General features: G+C 47.8%; 1 protein-coding gene and 1 long non-coding RNA gene across 22 annotated transcripts in view; both read left to right on the top strand.

Moving 5' to 3' along the window:
- The window catches only part of HDAC4 (histone deacetylase 4), a 252,357-nt gene extending 246,853 nt beyond the window's left edge, over positions 1-5,504 (top strand). For all 13 annotated transcript variants that reach the window (XM_080599463.1, XM_080599474.1, XM_080599469.1 and 10 more), the window contains one exon: positions 460-5,504. In XM_080599463.1, the coding sequence (XP_080455589.1) occupies positions 460-499 (40 nt within the window). In that variant the 3' untranslated portion in view covers positions 500-5,504. The remainder of the gene's footprint in view (positions 1-459) is intronic.
- A 3,347-nt stretch (positions 5,505-8,851) lies between these two features.
- LOC308197954 overlaps positions 8,852-18,949 on the top strand; it is a 28,799-nt gene continuing 18,701 nt past the window's right edge. For 4 of the 9 annotated variants that reach the window (XR_013953466.1, XR_013953467.1, XR_013953468.1 and 1 more), the window contains exons 1-2: positions 8,852-9,739; positions 12,774-18,016. This is a non-coding gene — a long non-coding RNA (uncharacterized lncRNA). Of the gene's footprint in view, positions 9,740-12,773; positions 18,017-18,949 lie in introns of those variants that run through there. The other 5 variants (XR_013953470.1, XR_013953472.1, XR_013953465.1 and 2 more) reach the window with 3 other exon arrangements.

Here is an 18,949-nt window from a genome sequence, read left to right as displayed (position 1 = left end):
CACAGCTCAGGGGGAGCCGTGGTGGGCAGCCTTCTGGGTTAATCCTTTTAACCACTGCATGTGCTTTTCACCCATCTCCTGCCCTTCAGGGGCTCTCTAAAGACCTGGACTGCAAAAGAACAGCACTAACATGTACCCTGTGTGGCACTTTAGTACAGTGCACACAGTGCCTGACATCTCTGCTCCAGTCAGAGCGGAACGTGGTTTTGGACAAACAGAGGAAATAGGTTTTGCCACAAAAAAAATGTTAACATTGCACAAGTGAAAACACGTTGTGTAAAAACTTCTTGGAGGCAAGTTTTAATTCCAGGTCAGCCAGCTGGGCAAAATCTGCCTGGTGGGAACGTGGTGGGAACATAAGGTGTGAGACATAGCACCACAAATTGTCCCGCTCTGTCACGCTCAACCATCTTTTCTCTCTCCCCACTTTCCTCCCTGCCTGTCTGCGAAATCACTCAGACCTGATGATGAACCCATGGAAGAGGAACCTCCCCTGTAGCATTCATCTTTGAGCTGGAGTTCTCCTGTTTGTTCGTCTTCGTCTTGAAGCTCTGCCAAGAAGCTTTCTCTTGTTACTCCTGCGTCCTGTCATGGTTTTTTCCAGAATACAGAAGGACAACCAGGTGTAAAACAAAGCAACCGAAAAATCTCTCCATATCTATACGCGTCTACAGTATATATTTGCTGAAAATGAAAAATGCTGGTGAAGAGCAGCAAAGGACTGACACGCTGGGCACTCTTCCTCTGGTCCTCACTGGGAGCGGAAAGGGGAACGACGCCCGTGAAGTCTTTGGCAGAGTTGCCAAAAAGTAAAAATCAAAGATTCAACAACACATACAAAAATAAAACAAAAAGACCTTAATGTAAAACTGGTGCTTACAATTTGATTACCCACAATTCAGCAATCTCCGCTTGAACCACTCAACCCATCTTGTAGTTTCATTTCTTGGATTTTTTAAATGGCTCTTGCCTGCCTGTGAGTCAACGACATTCTTGTCAAAACCAGAACAATGTGAGATGGTGTATTTTTAATGGGGAGGGACAGGGAAAGAGGACTAGTCTTACATCTAAAGGAAAGGGAAAGAGAGGGGGGAAACACAAAAGAGGAAACGGTAGCCCAGATGGAGTCGGCTTTATTGTCTCCAAAGCCATCTGAAGATGAGTTTGTGCCTTTTTTTTTAATTGATGGATTTGGTGCAGCTGGATTTTTGAAGTTTGAGGAACAATGCCTTAAGTAAAAAACAAAAAAACACAAAAAAATAAAAAACCACAGCAGTTCGTGAATATTTTTCCTCTGGTTGGGAAAGCCAAGAACTGCCATCAGGAAGGAAGACTTTTTGGCTTGTGCTGGCATGATGGTGGGAAGCAGGCATCAGCTGAACAGAGCGTCTCCAAAAACTGTCTACAAGTTTGGATTTGTTTTGTTTTCTTTCATTGCTGTTTCAGGAAAAAAAAAATTAAGGTAGTTGCCAAGAAAGTGGCAAATACTGTTGGGTCTTTGAAATTCAACCATTTTTAAAATCAAATTTTCAAATGTTTTCTCTCTTCTACATTATCTAGTAATTGAACTTATCAATTTGGTTGTTGAAGCATGTATTAGACACAAATGCAGGTTTAAGACTGGAATGCTTTTTATTAAAAGCAACTAGCATGAGATATTGCTTAAATTGTTAGGTATAAATATATATATGTGTATAATGTATATTCCAAATGTATTCCAAGCTTAGAAACCGGATTCCTATGAATTATTGATAAAATATTTATAATGCATTTATAGAAAAATATATGTAATAAATGCATACTATAACAGTAGCCATTGAAAGCTCCCTAGGGACAGATTTGTGAATTGGAACGTAAAGGTGCTTTTGGAAAAGGATCCAGGTTGAAACTTGAGGACTTTCAGACGACAGGTTGGAAAGTTTTCAGATCGCCAACACGTTAGCCACTGGGCAACTACCCTAAACATTTGTATTTTAATTTAAGGTTTTTAGTTGTGATCCTTTTCTAACAAAAATGAGTTTTTTATAGCAAAGACTATGAATTTGCTGTTAATTTTTATATCAATATTTCACAAAACCCTAAAGAAGCCTTGTTTGTGTGAATCTGACATTTATTTTCTATTTGGCAGGTTTTGTTTCTGAATGGCAATAGCGTCTAAACCTTTTTCCTCCCATTTTTCTTGCTTGTACATTATTTTCCTTTTTTTTTCTTCCTTCCCCCTCTCCCCCCCATCCCTTTAAGTCTTTTGTACAGTGAGCAGCTTTCTGCAGGCGTAAGGAATTGTTGCAGATTGTCAGAGTTTATTTTTGGAAAGCGTGCGTTTACCGAGGAGGAGGGAATGCAATGGGCTCTTTTGTATAATGATACCACCGACTGTATATTTCCTCAGTTCTGTTATAGTAGCTATGTAAAGAAAATAAGGAGTTTTCTTACCTTAAACATAGTAGTATTACAATGGGTGATGTATTTATCCTCCATGTGGATTGTAGTGAGGATTACACGCGGCTTTAGTAGCTACCATATGGAAGGCTTGTCAGACACTCGTGTGACAACTGGCATTTTCTCTCTCACGCACACGGACACGCAGACACACAGACGCGCACACACACACACACACACACACACACCACGTACTTTCTCTCTCCTCTTCTTTCCGAATCACCGTTGCCGGTAAAGTCGCAACTTTAGCTGCCTGAAGGACTTTTTCCTAAGTTATTTCTCCGAGGAGGTCATTGCGGTGCGCGAGCTGAACCTTCAGCCTTGGCTGGATTTCCCTGTCGCCTCTGGAAAATGGCCCCTAGGAGAAGCAGCTAATCCCTGGCTCGAAGAGCTGAACAGCTTAGAGGAGACCGGATTGACACGTGTACCTTCTTACAGCAGTGTAGGATAGCACAGATCCCTCGTCTGAACAACCAAGGGTATATTTTTATTTTATTCTGTTATTATGACAACTGACGGGGTCGTTTCTAGTAACTTATTTTCCAGTTCTTGAAGGGGCTGTTTTCATTCCATTCAGGACTCGCTTGTGGAAGGAATTTGAAGCATACCATACATGTGAGCAAATGCAAGAGGCTTTTGTTTTGTTTCTCAGTTTATAATGCAATTGAAAAACCAGACACTACTGTATTTGAGTTTTGCAGACCCAAGTACATTTTAAACTCACGAATAGCTTTGGTCACTAGGACCATCCTCAGCGTATTCTGAAAATAACCTTCCCGTGTCAAAACACGGCGTACCTGCAGATGTTGTTTTTTCAAATGACCACTTTGCTGCTGTGATCTAAAATTAATCTGGCTGTGGAATCTGGTGACGTACTTTAAATTTTCCTTTAGCCGTTTATAAGCTGTGGGCAGTAACCACGTTTACATGATCATTTCTGTTGTCAGGTCTTCCTGGCGGTTTTGTATTTTCACTCTCGGTTGTGGCAAACCTTCTCGTGTTCCCGAGAGCCGCCGGCCGCGCCGAGCTGGTTTCTCTTACAGCCAGAGACACTCAAGAGCGCGCCGCTTCGCTGCTTTCAGGATGCCGTGTTCGTTTCTTTACATCGTTTCACTGAGCTTTTGCCAGGGATGGGAAGACTTCCCAAGACCTTTAGAGCTCGTCTCCTCCCGAGTCCAGATCACGGGGATTTCTTTCCTTGCTGTGCCCGCACCCCAGGCCCGGATGCTCCCGGTGGCCGCCGCGGGCGCAGGGCAAGAGGAGCCCTCAGTTTTTGAGGCTCTTTTCACCTTTTTGAGCCGTTAGCTTCCTCGTTTCAGGTGCCGCTGCCACGCGCCGGCTGGGCGCGGCCCCGCCAGCAAGGCCGGGCCGCTGGGCCGCCATCATGGCCTCCATCTTGGAGGCGCGGAGCGCGGCCTGGTCGTGGCCGCGCCGCAGGGGAGCGGGCCCGGTTTGCAGTACACAAGTAACCGTTTGGTTTTCCTTTGGGTTTTCCTTTTTTCTTTTTCTTTTTTCTTTCCTTTTTTTTTTTTTTTTTTACTTTCGATACGGAACATTCCTTTTTTATTAGTCGCAGTCATGTATTCATTCCATTCTTCCTTTTGTAAACTTTTTGGGCCCACGTCTTTTATGGGCATTGATATATATAAATATATATATAAATATATATGAATATATTTTTTTAAGTTTCCTACACCTTGAGGTTGCATGGTCTGTAAGGTTGGCATGTCTTTATATTGTATACAGATTTTGCACGCCAAACTTGGCAGCTTTGAAAATTAAAAAAAAAATGTGTTTTTTCCTTTTTTTCCTTTTTTTTTTTTTTTTTTCCTCTCGTGGCATTTGCGGAGACTAAAGTTGGGACGTTTTTGTCACACACGCATGCACCCACACACGCACCCACACAGATACACACCAAGGAAGGAGAGTGGGAACATTTTTTTGCGTCTTACTGAACTTAAGAAATTGTGCTTTTTATTGTTAAAAAGAAAAAAAAAGAGTAAATAAAAAGGACTACTTAAACATTTCTCATTTTAAGAAAAAGAAAAAAAAAGACGTTTATCTAGCACTTGTGACTTACCAATAATAGAGTTTATTGTATTTATGTGGAAACAGTGTTTTTAGGGAAACTACGCAGAACACACAAAGTTAACTGCCTGTGTCATTTTTTTTTTAATTTGGTTGGGTATTTTATTTTAATTTCTTGGCTGGGTGGGGAGGTTGGATGCAACCCTTTGTCAACACGTAGTCATTACTTCTAAGATGATGAATGACGAGGACTTTAAAGAGTTAACTCTTCAGCACAGCTGTGTTAACTTTTTTAAAATTACTTTTACATGATGTATTGCTAGGTTTCACTTTAAACAGTCGTGTACTGTGCAACACTGTGGTTTAAAACAAGACTTTACATCAAAAGGAAAACATGTTTCTTCATTGTCATGAAGTTGGGCTCGTTCTCAGCTCATCTTCTCTTTGTCTTTGATATTGATGAAAAAGTATCCTATTGAAAGAAAATAAATTAACACTTTTCTGTGCTCCATAGTGGAGGCGCTATTTTCCAATTTATGAGGATGACAAACTTATATATATAATATATATATAAAAGTGGGGGGAGGGGTTGAAACATTATTCACCCAAGAGCTTATTACAGATATGTAGTATCAAAAAGTTGTAACTATATTATATTCTACTTTATACCTATACATGCTCAGTATGACGTCACCATTGGTAGCAGCTACCAGTTTACGCTGTAATTTAGACACAATTTCACTCTTATTGTATGGACCCTACTTTAAGTGATGGTAGCATTCTTTGTGCTAAATTTTCTGATGGTCCTTTGTTTTACTTGGTGGAGTTGGAATATTTTTCTCATTCTTGTTTTTGTTTGTTTTTTGTTTTCATTTTTTTCTCTTTTTTCTCTTTTTTTTTTTTTTACTGGCCAATGGTGTCTTTCTCTGACAGTACCGACTTCAATTTCAACTTTATTAGGAGTCCAGTATTTTGTACCACATTATGACAACTTGTTATTCTTGTGGTGTAAATAAAAAGAAAAAGTTAATTATAGTACCACCTGTGTTAATGTTGCTGATCTTCTTGTCGTCTGGTGCCTTCGGTCTGATGTGATATTTCACCTGCTACATCCATGTGTGTGTCGTGATATCTGTGGAAGGAAAATTGTTAGAGCTTCTGCCCAATCTCCCTCCTGGTCCCAGATGCATGTTGGCAAGTGCCTGTATACGGGAACTGTAGGAAGAAAAAAAACAAAGATATCCCAGTGAAATTGAATGTCCAGCAACAAGTCTGTGAAAGCTGCTGAATTTCCCCCCAGAAGGCAGGACTGAGTGACTTAACTAGGAAAATCAACAGAGAGAAAAACCGACACTTTGAGTCCTGCACTATTAAGCCTTTCTGTAGTTGTCACTGCTTCGCTGTGGTATGTTGGTTTTCCTCGCAGGAGCGTGTTGAGGGCGGCTGGGTGTAGGTTTCCTGTCCTGTTCCGCCCCGTTGTGCAAGGCTGGTGGGGAGACTCTGCCACCGACCCGCAGGTGCTGTCCGTGCCTCGTGGAGCAGATCCTCCACACTTGTCTGAGAGGTGAGAGCCGTTGTTCAGCCAGAGCTGAACATCATGAGCCGTAACGCGTCCACGCAGCCCCATGGCACCTCTGCAGGGTGAGGACAGTGGGGCTGGAAGCCCACCTTCCCACCCCACAGGCACATGCCGTTTTCCCAGTGACTGCAAATGAAGCCACAAACACCCAGGATAGTCTCGTCCTCAGGAGAGAGGAGGTGGTGAGGCATAGCTGGCTTTTGGGAGCACTGCTGGCTCCACTCGCACAAGGATCCTGGCTTGAAGGACCTGGATTCATCCCTGGATTTGCCCAGGACCAGGACTGAGGATCTCCCTGAGGTTCTCAGTGTTCCTCTCAAGTTCAGACGAGTTAAGCAGTTTCACCCTTTTTCTTTTATGGGCTCATTCAGACATGGTTGTCTTCTATTTAGCCTCCATATCATCCTTGTGTCTGGAGCTCTCTGAACCACCTAAAGTCAAGTTTCCCCATGCATGTCAAACAACCATCCTCTGATTTCAAGGCAACCAGCTACACTTTGGATCTGATATCCTGTACTTTCATTGCCTCCTTCCTGGATGAAGACAAGTCCTGGGGCACCTGTCTAAGCTAAGGCTCGTGTAGCTCTGCAGGAAGATTTGCCCATCATATGGGAACTGCTGCAGAGCACAAAAGGGACAGGCCTGATGCCATCTGCCCTTCAGAGTAGTGTCTCAGCCTGCGAGTAGTTCATGAGGCAGTATACAGGGAAAAGTCAAAACCTAGAGACCAACTCCTGGCTTCAGTGTCCTGGCAGGTGGCACCACACTATTTGCAGGCAGGGACCACGAGGGGCTGGCAGCGGACTGCAATAACCCCACATGCCAGCACAGAGCATCGCATCGGGAAGGGTCATGCAGGAGCTGGGGGAGTCCATCAGCTGCGGTGAAATCCCACCACCAAGCGACCCGGCCCAGCTCCTTCAGCCTCGAGGAAAGGGGTTGCTTTCGTGGCAGGGCGGGGTGTCTCGCACACGATTTCAGTTTCCGTGCAGTGCGCTTGTCAGAGGCTGTTAATCCTTTAAGAAGCCCCAGGTCTCGCTCTGCGAAGCCAAATGTGCGCTTCGGGCTCTGATAAATATTCATTGCTGAGTGGTGGTTTTGAGACCCTGCAAATTAGAGGGATGGAGGGAGGCTGTTTAAACGCGCTGGATGTTTTGGAGGGTAGCCTGTGATAGCGCTTCCTTTGGCATCACTAGGACCAACAGGATCTGATTATCTGCATCTGCAGAAGTGCTTTTTGCTTATCCAAATCCCCCGGTTAAAACCTGCCAGTCCAGCCCCAGGCATGCAGCTTGCTGGGGAGCAGGACCTGGCCCGTGAGTGTTGACGTGTCAGGCCTGCGAATGCATCTGTGATCCAGAGCTGCCTAATCTCGCCTGAAATGCTCTGGGCTCGCTGCTCGGCGTGAACACGTGGATGTAAACCTGACACGATGCAGCGGGGAGGGCTAAACGCAGCCGTGTGGCATCCGCGCTGGGGTCTCTGCGGGAAATAATGTACTTCAATAACTGCTGCTTTAGCAATGGAAATTTTTATAGCCAGAAATCTGTTAATCCTAAAGAAAATAACGGTGTGCTGAAACGAGCATGCCCTGGCCCCTTTGCGGTGGTTCCTGGGGCACCTGCGAGCAGCAGCACTGGGGGCTGCCCAGCGGCACTGGGCTGGGGCTGGATGTCCTTTCCCCTTCTCCTTCTGTGCTTAGGTGGCATTTTTCTTGAATTTTCTCTTTCTTAAAGGAGGAAGAGGCTGTTCCTCACTCTGGGCAACGAGTCAAGACTTTGTGCTTTAAACAAAGGTCCCTGCAGGAACAGGAGTGCTGCAGGGGAAAGAATAGGGTCCAATATTAAATGCACAGCCTGAGCGCACGGGGGGCAAGAGTTCAGCCTGTGCCAGCAATACGTCCTGGTTTTACGATGGGATTTGGCTCTGTGCTGAGTGGAAACTTTCTCCTGGGGCTGGTGCATGTTTGATCCTCTTACGGGCTGCTCTAAAGCCCATTTGGGGGGTTGGGAATGCGTTTGTTCTCCCTGCCTGGATGGAACATGCAAGATGTAAGTGTAATCCACAAAGCTGCCCTGGGCAGTAACACCGCACATTTTCCAAGGTAGCCCCAAAGGGTTGGTGGCATCTGCTGATAAAGCCATACAGTGGGATGGGCTGATGGCTGCAGGTTTTTAATGAAGATGTGACCACCCTAATGCGAGTCCTGGGTGTGCTGGCTAAGTGCAGGCTTGGCTCTCCAACCTGCAGGCAGAACAGCAGCCTGCGGCAGGGGGTTGGAGTTAGATGGTCTTTAAGATCCCTTCCGACCTGAGCCATTCTCTGATTTTATGATTCAGTGCTCCATTCAGAGCCCTGCAGGTGTTGGATCACATCGTGGTGCCCAGCATGGCACGTGGAAAGTTGTATTAAGCACAAATGAGCAAGCTCAGGGCAATACAGCAATTTCAGAGCTGACTGGTTTAAAAAAAAAAAGACAAGAAGATTGATCTGAGGTGCCCCAGCTGTGCTTGGAAGCCTCCTGAGATCGGACTTCTTGCCTCCATTGGCTTCAAGGTCCTCTTTTCTCCTGAGCAAATGTGCTGGATGGCCATTGCTCTGAGATGCTCAGGGACCAGCAAAAGCTGGCAAATCTCTGGAAATGCAAGAAAACCAGGCCCTCAGCAGGGCTGTGCATTGCTGCTTGGTCCCAGGATAACACAGAATATATTTTAATAATTGTGAAAGAAAAAAAGAAACCTTCTTAGGCTGTGGGGAAGTCACAGTCTGCTCTTGTTTTACAACAGCGTAACTTAGCAAAAACAGTTCCTGCTGAGGATGGAGAATATATTCATATTTCATAGCTGTGCAAATAAAGTCTTTCACAGGCTGTGCTAATGAAAGGCTTCAGCAGGGAAGAAGCAAGTCTGGAAAAACTAATTACAGGTTTCGAGGGAGAATGGATCATCTCTGTGTGTACTGGGGCACTTATCAGGTCCGACTGTGGGATTTCTAGTTGTAAGGATGTGGAAATCCTCAGGGCTGTGCACCTCTGGCCAAGGCTGTGTACCCCAGCCCTCACCTCAGCAGTCTTCCTCATGAGTAGGTCTTGGTGGGTGCCTGTACGGTTTTTCCTTAGGCAGGCAGGTAGTGATGGGGCTTTCCAAACACTCTGCAACACCAATGCATGCAGCTGTGGAAGGGCCCTTCGTTATTTAAGCACTCATTATTTAAGTCTGGCGGGCTGTGTGGTCTTCATCCTCGTAGGTTTTCAAGACCAGGCTGGATAAAGCTCTGAGCAACCTGGTCACAGCTGACCCTGCTCTGAGCAGGGGGTTGGGATGGAGACCTCCTGAGTGCCCTTCCTGCCTGAACTGTCCCATGAGCCCTCTGGAAGCCTGTCATTGGGAAGTTATTTCCCTGTGCACTGCTGTGGTTTGATACTTCTGCTTTCCAGCAGCCTGCCTGCAGCGAAGTCCTCCAGCCTCCGTTGTTCGTGTTCACTGAAATCCTTGCCTGCACAGGGATTTGTCTCTTGAATTTTGTGCTCATCCTCCTATGGTTCCTAAACCTGAGAGTGCCCACAAGGCCTGGGACTGGTGCAGGAGCAGCTGGTGCTTGGCCAGGAGACTGCAGACCTGGGACCTGCCTCCCCTCCGGGACCAGCCAGGGCTCTGCTTTCAGAGCCCAGAAGGAGACCACACGCTTCTCTAGGTGAGCCATGGGGAGCCCATGCCTGGTCTCTCCTCGCTCCCCAAATTTAAAGCATGCTAATTGCTTCAGTGTCAATAACAAGGGTTGACAAAAGATTGTGGCATGCATTGCCCCCCTGCTGCAGCACCTCTTTGCCTGGCCAAGCTGCTGCTAGTCCCCAGATGTGCAAGGCTTCCATGAAAACCACCCAAAAAAGTGGATGCATTGCATGCGGAGTAGCTTCAGGGAGAACATTTCCTCCTGTACAGGTCTGGTGGCACAGCCAGAGCGGCTGTGTGTGCAAGCTGCAGATTGATGAGCCCCTTATCTATTTCATTCTGCCCCCTTTGAGTGGATTTCATCTATTTTTTTTTCATTTATTTGTTCCTCGATCCCAAGGAGAAAAGGTATGGAATCTGCAAATTCAATGTATTTTAAAGGAAAAAAAAAAAAGCTTTTATTTTATTTGGGAATGCGTGTACAGAGGGTACAGTGCGTTTGTATCAAAGCAGAGCTCTCAAATGGCCAGCAGTTACAGAGGTCCTGCAGGAACAAGAGACCTGTTTTCCATTAGATGAGGAAGGGAATGGGGAGCAATTCCTGAGTTTTAAAGGGGATTAAATATCCAGAGTCCTTGAGAAAGCTTTCAAAATTTCACTCTTCAATTATGTGTTTTAGTTTGAAGGAGAAGAAGAAGAAAAAAAAAAAATCCCTCTTTCCCCACTGCGTAGAGCAATTTCTGAAATCCTCCCCAATCCCCGTGAATAATAGAGGCAGCACGAGCTTAGCAACTGCGTTTCAGCCAGCTCGGGTCATTCGGTGGTGAGCGGCAGGAATTTCTGGGTGGCTCTGGGGCCTGTTTACCCAGGCTGTTGGGCTCGGCGCTGATGAGGGTCCCTGCCTGGCCACTGAGCCCAGCCACGGCAGGGCTGTGCTGGGCTCCAGGGCATCCTCTGGTCTCAAATCATTTTCTGCTGCGCTCTGGGAGAACAAAGATTAGAACCAAAGGGGGTAAAATACACCTTCGGGAAAGGTGGTGGTCGTGAAGGGGGACAAGTTGAAGCAGAAACTATGGAAAAACGCTGCTGGGAGCCCCAGGAGTGTCCCAAACCTGATGAGTGCTGGGCAGATGCTGATGCAGCCAAGAGGAGGGAGTCTGTGCGGCAGCCTAGCATCCCCCTGGCTTTTTTTTTGGCCGAGGAGCCCAGGGATGCCCGCAGCAGGGTCACAGCTCCTGAACCACAGCTCGGAGGGATGCAGTGGGGCTGCCGCATAGCTGCGAGCTCGCCCCGCAGGGCGGCTTCCCATAGCGCCGGCTGGAACCCGATCAGGGCTGCCTGGTTTCCTCCGTGCTGATTGATGACGGCTTCTAATACGCTGATATACTTTTCCCGTTTTATGGGACGGTTGATGCTTAGCATGTGGTTGGGTAAATGGCTCTGTGTTCGGCGGTATAACAAATTGTCTTGGCCAGGTTTATCTGTTGGGCTTCATTAGGGACCTCTGTTGCGCCAGATTCTGGGGGTGCTGAAAATGAGACTTGAATTGAGTTATTCCTTGCGGGTTGCAGGCTAATTCTTCTTTCATCTAAAGCCTTTTCATATTTGACCTCTCTCCCCCTTATCTGTGACGGGTAATTTGATTTGCACTGTTATTTCAAAACAATTCCTTTTGGTTCCCTTTATGAGTCGAGAAAGGCAGGACTTAAGGACTTAAGTATCACGGGCTGCTTCCAAGCTCTGTTTTGAAGGGGCTTGGGAGGACGCAGGGGGGGGAGGAAGAGCAATCCGACCGGAGCAGTGAAGTATCTGCAGATCCCATTAGGATTCCTCCGAAGCCCATCTCGGATTCACTCTGAGAGCTGGCGCGGAGGCGCGATGGATCACGCCACAGTCTGTCAGAGCCCCTGTTCCGAAGGATCCCAGCTCAAAGTGCTGGTGCTGCCGGTCTGTTTAGCAATTTATTCCTGGGGCAGTGCCATAAAACTCCTCTAGCTGAGCTGTGCTGGCGTTTGTTTCTGGAGGGAGGAAAATAACACACAAACACGCAACTTCACGGCTCCCAACCTCCCACTAGTCTAAAACAGGGAGCCTTGATCTTTGTCCTGGGGTCCAGAGCAGCTCGTTTCCCAAGTTCATCGGCGGGGCAGCCAGCAGGTACCTGCCGAGCGCTCACTGCAGGGAGCCAGCCCTGCCAGCCAGGATGGCCAAGTGGCGTTGGCATGAGCTCAGTGGTCTGCAGGGAGCTTGAACAAAGCCCGCGCCAAAACCCCGAGGGCCACCTCATTGGGGTGGAGGTGCTGGAGAGAAGTTCCCGAGAGCAAATGACCTCCCAACAGCAGGCAGACCTCCTGCCTAGAGTCTCAGATTTGCAGTAATTGCCAAAAATAAATAAATAACTAAGGCAAGCTATGAGTCACCTGCGGAAGGAGCTGAGCCTCATCCTCCAGAGCAGAGACAAACTGCCTCCAGGCATGGGCAACCTGTGGAAGCTTTGGCTGGTGGTGATGGCAGTGAGACAGCTCTAGAGATAATTATCTCACTCAGCAGGAGTGAGGTAATTTTGGTCTTCCCCCTTGTCCAGCTGCAGGACAGTTTTCTGCTTTTCCCTTTCCCTGTCTGAAAGAAGATTTGCCTGTCTCTTCCTCAGCTGTGGGACCGTGGGGAACTGGAGTTTGATGGCAGCGCTGCTCAGACAAAAGCCAAACAGAGGAAATTAAAAATTGCTGTGAAAAAATGTTCTGAAAAATGTATTGGCTTACAGTGCTCAATGGAAGTTCTCAAAGCAAGAAAATCTCTACTGAAAAAAAAAAATCAAAAATAATCTCCCAGTCTTTTTTCCTGGGCAAACTAAAAGATGTTAGCCCAAGAGAACACTTCATATTTTGGTTGGTTGGTTGCTGGAAAAGTCAAGTGAAATGAAAAGAGGTACGCTGCCACCAAACCATCTGTTGGCTTGGGCAGCCTTGCACAAGCCCTGCTGGGCAGTTGGTGAGAGCCAGCTTCTGGTTCACGTGCTTTTCAAATTTTTAGTTGATTTTTTTTCTTTTTTCCAGACAACTTGGATTTCACTTGAAATCTGTCTGGCAGGACCTGGCTTCCAGCCTGCTTGGAACAGTGGCCCATGGAGATTAATGACATGGAAAATGAGGAACACTGACCGTAAAACTCTGAAATTGTGGGAAAAGACAGCTTAGAGCCAGCCTTTGGTGAGGAGGTGTGTGACTTGTTCTGGGATGGTGTTTGGAGAGGCAAAGGCTCCTGCTGCTCTTACAGGGGAACAGCCTCATATTTAACAAGAACGTCTTTAAAAAAGTCTGTCTCTCCGCTCACAAAGGAGCTGGACTGTCTCAAGTACAGCAAGTCCTTTCCTTCCCCTCCCAGAGGGTGTGATCCAGGTTTCCGTGGTCAAGAACGTGTTCCTGAAAATATGGGACAGCACGGGCTGGAGCAGGGAATCAGCCAGAAACTCCAGTCTCCGATTTCACCTCCCGACGTGGAGAGGGCACGTCCCTGCCCTGTGCCCCAGCTTTCCTACCCGTAAATCAGCAGCTTCCTCGTGTGTTTTGGGGAGTCATGATAACTGGCATGCAGCGGGTGCCAACCATCCTCACCACTTCCAAGGGGTTTCCTGCAATGCCAAAGCACTGGGGATGTGCTGCTGCTTTTGGGGACACTGAACAATCTCTCAGGCTCCAGTCCGGTGTGTCTTGGTTGTGCGTTCATGGCCGGACAGGTGATGGTATGATGGTGCTCTCCCTGCTCAGGCTGGCAGGGGGATTCTGGGGGTCTCAGGCAGCAGGAGGAACAGGGAATGGGGATGCAGGTGGTGGCTGTTTCCCCTGGGTGGGATGTCCCTCTGGACTGGCTCCATCAGGTCTCCCAGCCGCAAGGAAAGCAAGTCATCTCCTTGTCACAGGAAACAACGCTAAGATGTGTCTCAAAATCACCTCTCATTTAATGCTGGTAGGAAAGAATTAGCAGGAAAATACCAGCAAGAAAGTGTTTCTGTAATACTGGGCATGGGAAAGCAACACCTTATGAAGCCACTGCCATGTGGCAATGGTGCCAACCTTGCTTTTTTTTTTTTTTTTGAGATCTAAAGTAGAAGACAGATGAAATGCAGATTCAAAATCCTATTTGTGTCCAGACAATAGGCTTTCATCTGGGAAAGTCCTCTGAGCAAAGTGCATCTCCCACCAGGCAGGTATAATTCACTTAGAAACACATCTTGGGTTTCTTGTCCCCAAAAAGGGGCTTGGGCACCTCTTACTGTGGCTGTGGCCACGCTCTGTGCGGGCGGGATGTGAGCAGGAGCCACGAAGCTGAGACCTTCCCTAGAAAGCTGCCGTTGGGCTCAGCAGCCTGCTGCTGGCCGGGGGGAGCAACTCCACTGTTCAGGTGAATTTTGGGATGTGGTTATTTTCAAAACTCCTTGCTGTGTTTTTCATCTGGATAGTCACTACTCCAAAAATATTGTAGCTTGAAATGTTTTTGCAAATGAGGGAGGGTTTGAGGTAAGTACAGAGATGCTGCGGGGGGCGGGGGGGGTGGATGGTGTGGATATGGGCTGAAGGAAAAAGGTGATTTTCACCTGTCAGGTCATGCACTTTGCCACTTTGTGCCCAAGGGTTTTTGTGCTTGTTTCCTGCCTGGCAGAGCTCTGTCCTCTGAGCCTCGCTCTCTGTGTTTCCTTCCCCAAATCCCCATGGAACGATAAAAGCCCTTTTCTCCCCATTCTGATAGCACGCACAGCTCCAAGCTCAGTCAATGGAGGCAGTGGTGGTGAGCACACCCAGAGGTGGCACAGAGCAAAGGATTTTTCATTTTTCTGCTGCAGCTCCCTCTCTCAGAGCTGTCTGTTTCTGGAGCAGAGGTGTTTGGCCATCCCTTCTGCGGCACTGCTGCGGACCCTTCCCAGCAGCCTGTCTCGAGCAGGACCGGTGGATGCAGGCGCTGGATAAATCAGCAGAGCAGAGGCTCAGCGAGCAGTGATTTAGGAGGCTGGGGCATGTCCCCTTCTGGTTGTGACCCTGTGAAAGTGGGCTGGGGAGAGGGAGGGGACCGTTTGAAGTCCCAGCCAGCCACCTTTCCTTTTCAGCCCGTTAAGCCGGAGCTGAGCTCGATTGAATTAACGTCCCCTGGGTGGAAACAGGGTGAGGGCAGGCTGCCGCCCCATGGGTGAGCCCGCGGTGCCCATGGCACGGAGAGGCCGGCTGTGGGACCATTCCCGCCCTTCACAAACAGCCCTGGAGGGGCTGGGTGGGTGGTTTGGTCCTTTGATTATTTCCCCTAACCCAGCCCAAGCAAACAGTGAAGAAACCAGTGAGAAGGGAAGGTGAGGATGAATGAGCCCTTAGATGGGGAGAGGTGGAAATCACCTGGAAAGAAGAAATATATGTGTATATATATATTTATATACATAAATTTATATAAAAACCTGACCCAGCCCTGAACTTTTCTGGCAGGGAAGCAAAATTCATGAGGAAACATAGCACAGCCTGCAATTCCTCATTATATCAGTGGGAGCGACGTTACCGGGGCCAGTAAATCTGCCAGATGGCAAGGGGGGGATTAGGTGGGAAGGTGGGACCCGCAAGAGGGTGTTGTGTCTCCCCTCCCCAGCTCCCCCTCCACCCCCACCTTCCTCGTTAAGGAATGTTAATCACCCCGGCTCCCAAAGTGCTCTTGGAGGTTTGCTTACAATAAAATCTTTACAGTGCTTGGAGAGGGGTTTTCCTTCCTTCTCTTCCTTGCATGTAAGGTTTGGGAGGGATGGCAGCTCAAAGCTTCTGTCCTGTTGGCGTCTCTGGGTTCTCTCCACCCACAGGAGACTTGAGGTGAGGAACCTCTCAGTGATGCTACAGGCTCCTGGTATGATGGGGACCAAAACTTGCACTGGCAACAATCTGTGTTTCCTTGTTCGTTAACGCCAGGTCCACGTGGTGTGGCATCACCGGCAGCATAAGCACAATTGGGATGAGAGGAGTGTGGACTACATCTCTCCACATTTCTTTGAGCATCCTGCAAGCCCTCGGTGGGCTCCAGTTTGCTCATCAGGTGGCTTTTGCCATGTCAGGGCTGGGATCAGGCTGCAGCCAGACCCTCTGAACGTGTTAAGACTTGTTTGCCCATTTGTCTGCCCAAGCATTTTCAAGAAACTCACAGAAATTTAATTTGTCTGAGCTAACTGCCCTCGGTTAGGTTAGTCTGCAAACAAGGAGCAGGCTCAGAGTTATCTGCAGGGCAGGGAAAAGGAAACATAGATAGATACATGCCTCAAAATCCCATAAGCCTCGTTTGCTTAAGTAACCAGACCAACGCTGCCAGGTTAGGGTTGGTCCCAGCTGGGTGTTGGCTGCCCTGTGCTTCGCAATACTTCTGACACATCAAGGAAAAGCCTTTTCAACAAACGCATCAACAAAGAGAGGAAAATAAAATATTAGAAATCAACAGACTGGCAGAGAACCCAGCTGGCACCTTTATCCCCGGACTTGTTTATTTTCCGCCATCGTTGAGGTTGTCCTCGCTGCTCCATCACGCCAGGAAAAACCGCAGCTCGGTCCTCCTTCCCCAGCTGTCCTGCTGCTCCCCCTTCAGCCTCTGCTTCCTCCTCTTCCTCCTTGGCTGTCTGTGGCTGCGTGAGCTGTGAAGGATGGGCAGCTTTTCTGGAGGGGAGGAGGAAAAAGCGCTTCCCCAAGGGCTCGCTGTGATTTCTTGCGAGTGTTTACAGGATTAATACTGGCAAAAATCAAGCCGCCGGCGGCTGTGCCAAGGAATGATATCACGGGGCTGACGGACTCCAGAGCTGCTTGGACAGATCCACGAGAGATAAAAGGGGAAACGGTCTGATTAGACCGGAGCCCCAGCCGATCACCTTGAGAAGATATACAGAGTATTTTTGGAGGTAAGAACTGCAGCCCAGCAGGGCGCTGCCTTCAGCCACCACAACCAAGCTGAATGGCTGGCACTCGTCAGAGCCCGCTGAACTGTGGTGCAGGGCATATGTTTTGGTGACCCGAGGGGGCTGTGTACACACACACGAGCAAAGTATCGACCTATTTGCTAGTGATAAAGCCAAGCGACCCACTGCTCAGCTGCAGACCTATCTGCTTCCTGGTGTGCCTGTTGAGAAAAGCTTTTCTCTGTGGGGGGGGTCAGTGAGCAGGGAAGCAGCTGGTGGGGGAGCACGGCGGAGCTTGTGTGCAGAGCTAAAGATGAAGCCCTGCTTCTGCCTTTCACAAGGGAGCACCCGTGGTTCTTCAAAGCTCCTATCAGCAAGGAAAGGCTGCTGGGGGAGGGAAGCAGGGACAGGGATGCACAAGCACAGCACTTTCTGGAAAGTGGCATCCCAAAGCAAAAGATCTTTTCTTACAAAAATATCCAGAAAAGGAGATTCACGGGTTGTCTGCATTGCCCCTTCCTCCAGCTAGGCTGCTGTTTTTGCTGCAGTGCTGGTGAGGCCACGAGGCTGCTCCTAGGAGAACCACATGCATTTTCCAGTGCCATAGAAGTACTATGTTAATTGGATATCTCTCCCTCCCTACTGTGCGTTTGCAACTAAACTATTGAACTTGTTCTTTACCTTAATATTATGGTGCAATACTAATTGCTTCACTGTGGGTTGGGGTCTCAGAGGTATCAAGTCAGTAACGTGTAAAATGCAGCTTTCCAACAACAGAAATGGAGTATTCTTTATGTCAAGAGGCAGCCACTAAACTGCATGGCTATAGTGTAGGTCTTCTGCCCTCACCTCCACCACCCCCAAGCATTTCCCAGTGACTTGTACATTGCACTCCAAGAGGGACACTTGGGCTGGCTCAGAAACGCTAAGACATGTCCTAACTTCTTTGGGGGAAAAAACATAAAAGCACCTCCAGAATTTCCAGACTGGGAAAAAAACCAACAATCCTTTCTTCCACTTTTCTCCACATGGAAGTTTGCTCTTAATTAATACAGGTCTTTTATTTGGGGTTTGTCTGATTATTTATTTTTATGATGCTAGTGGGAAAAGGCTAATAAGGCCTGTAGCCTTAATGCCTGTGTCCAGGTGAATGTACAAGGCAAGGCCTTGCTCGCTGACTCCTACAGGGAGAGGAGTACTTACGTGACCTTGTGGCTTTATGTCACTTCTGATGAGGGACCATGGAGACCTGAGACCTCACTGAAGCCAAGGCTGACTGCAGCAAACTAATCAAAAAGCACATTATCATCCATGCGTCTGTCCAGAAATGCTTCAATCAGCCATCTGTGATTTATTTGTAGCACCGATTTTTGGAGCCTGTGATGAATGAACAAGGTAAGTCCAGTTTGGGTTTCATTGTCCTTTGTTCACCAGCATCCTGCCTGGGAAAGTCACCTTCCCTCTCAGGGTACCGCTGCCAACCAAGGATGGCCTGTGAGGTGTAAGAGTCTCACACAATGGGTTCTTGTGTTTGGTTTGATTTTTTTTTTTTTTTTACTTCTGGTGAGGATTTATCACACGAGCACCCTGCCCCATTGTGCTGCGTTCAGGTGAGGAACGTGGGGCGCAACAACCTGTGCTCCAAAGGGTTCATAAGAGAGGAGAAAAGCATGGGAATGAACAAAAGCCATGTTCCTCCTCGCTTTGCAGATGGGGAACTAGTGCAGATGTGCATGAACAGCAGGACGTGTCTCACCCTGGTATAGATGCATATTCACCTATCTCAGCTCATCCTGCAGATTCACCCTTGAGTGGATGAGAGCGCCTCAGAGGGCAATTTGTCATGTTTGCCCCAGGCTTAGTTTGGTTGTGACAAAGCAAGCTCTCTCCATTAGCTACAAGAGAAATGGTTTATACATGGCCCCATGTTCAGGGCTCCATGTCGTGGAGCTGTGGGACACCACCTGAAATGTGCCCTGAGGTACTTCTCACACCACTCTTTCTTTTCTTCCCATGGCAAGAATTTCTTGTTTTGCAGTGCTTGCAGAGCACCTGCCTGTCTCACACTTGTTCCTGCCCAGAACCCAATATTTCCCCAGACAAATGGGCATCCAGACAAGCCCAACCTTGGGAACATCACAGGGCAAATTCAAACTGAGTCATGTTATATTGCAGTGGTTACAGGATGAGATTGCTTATAGGGCCAGGCAGTAGAGGCTCAAAGAACACTATATGATAAATTACAAAATGTCGTCAGCTTTGAATGGTTTTTGATCTTCTGTCAGCTCAACGATGACTAATATGATGCAGCATCTGTGTGTCTGCCTA

Source organism: Anser brachyrhynchus (assembly GCF_964034855.1).
Source record: "Anser brachyrhynchus genome assembly, chromosome: 7".
Taxonomy (NCBI): Eukaryota; Metazoa; Chordata; class Aves; order Anseriformes; family Anatidae; genus Anser; species Anser brachyrhynchus.
Note: the sequence above shows the minus strand (reverse complement) of the source record. Positions and strands in the feature narration are given on the sequence as shown.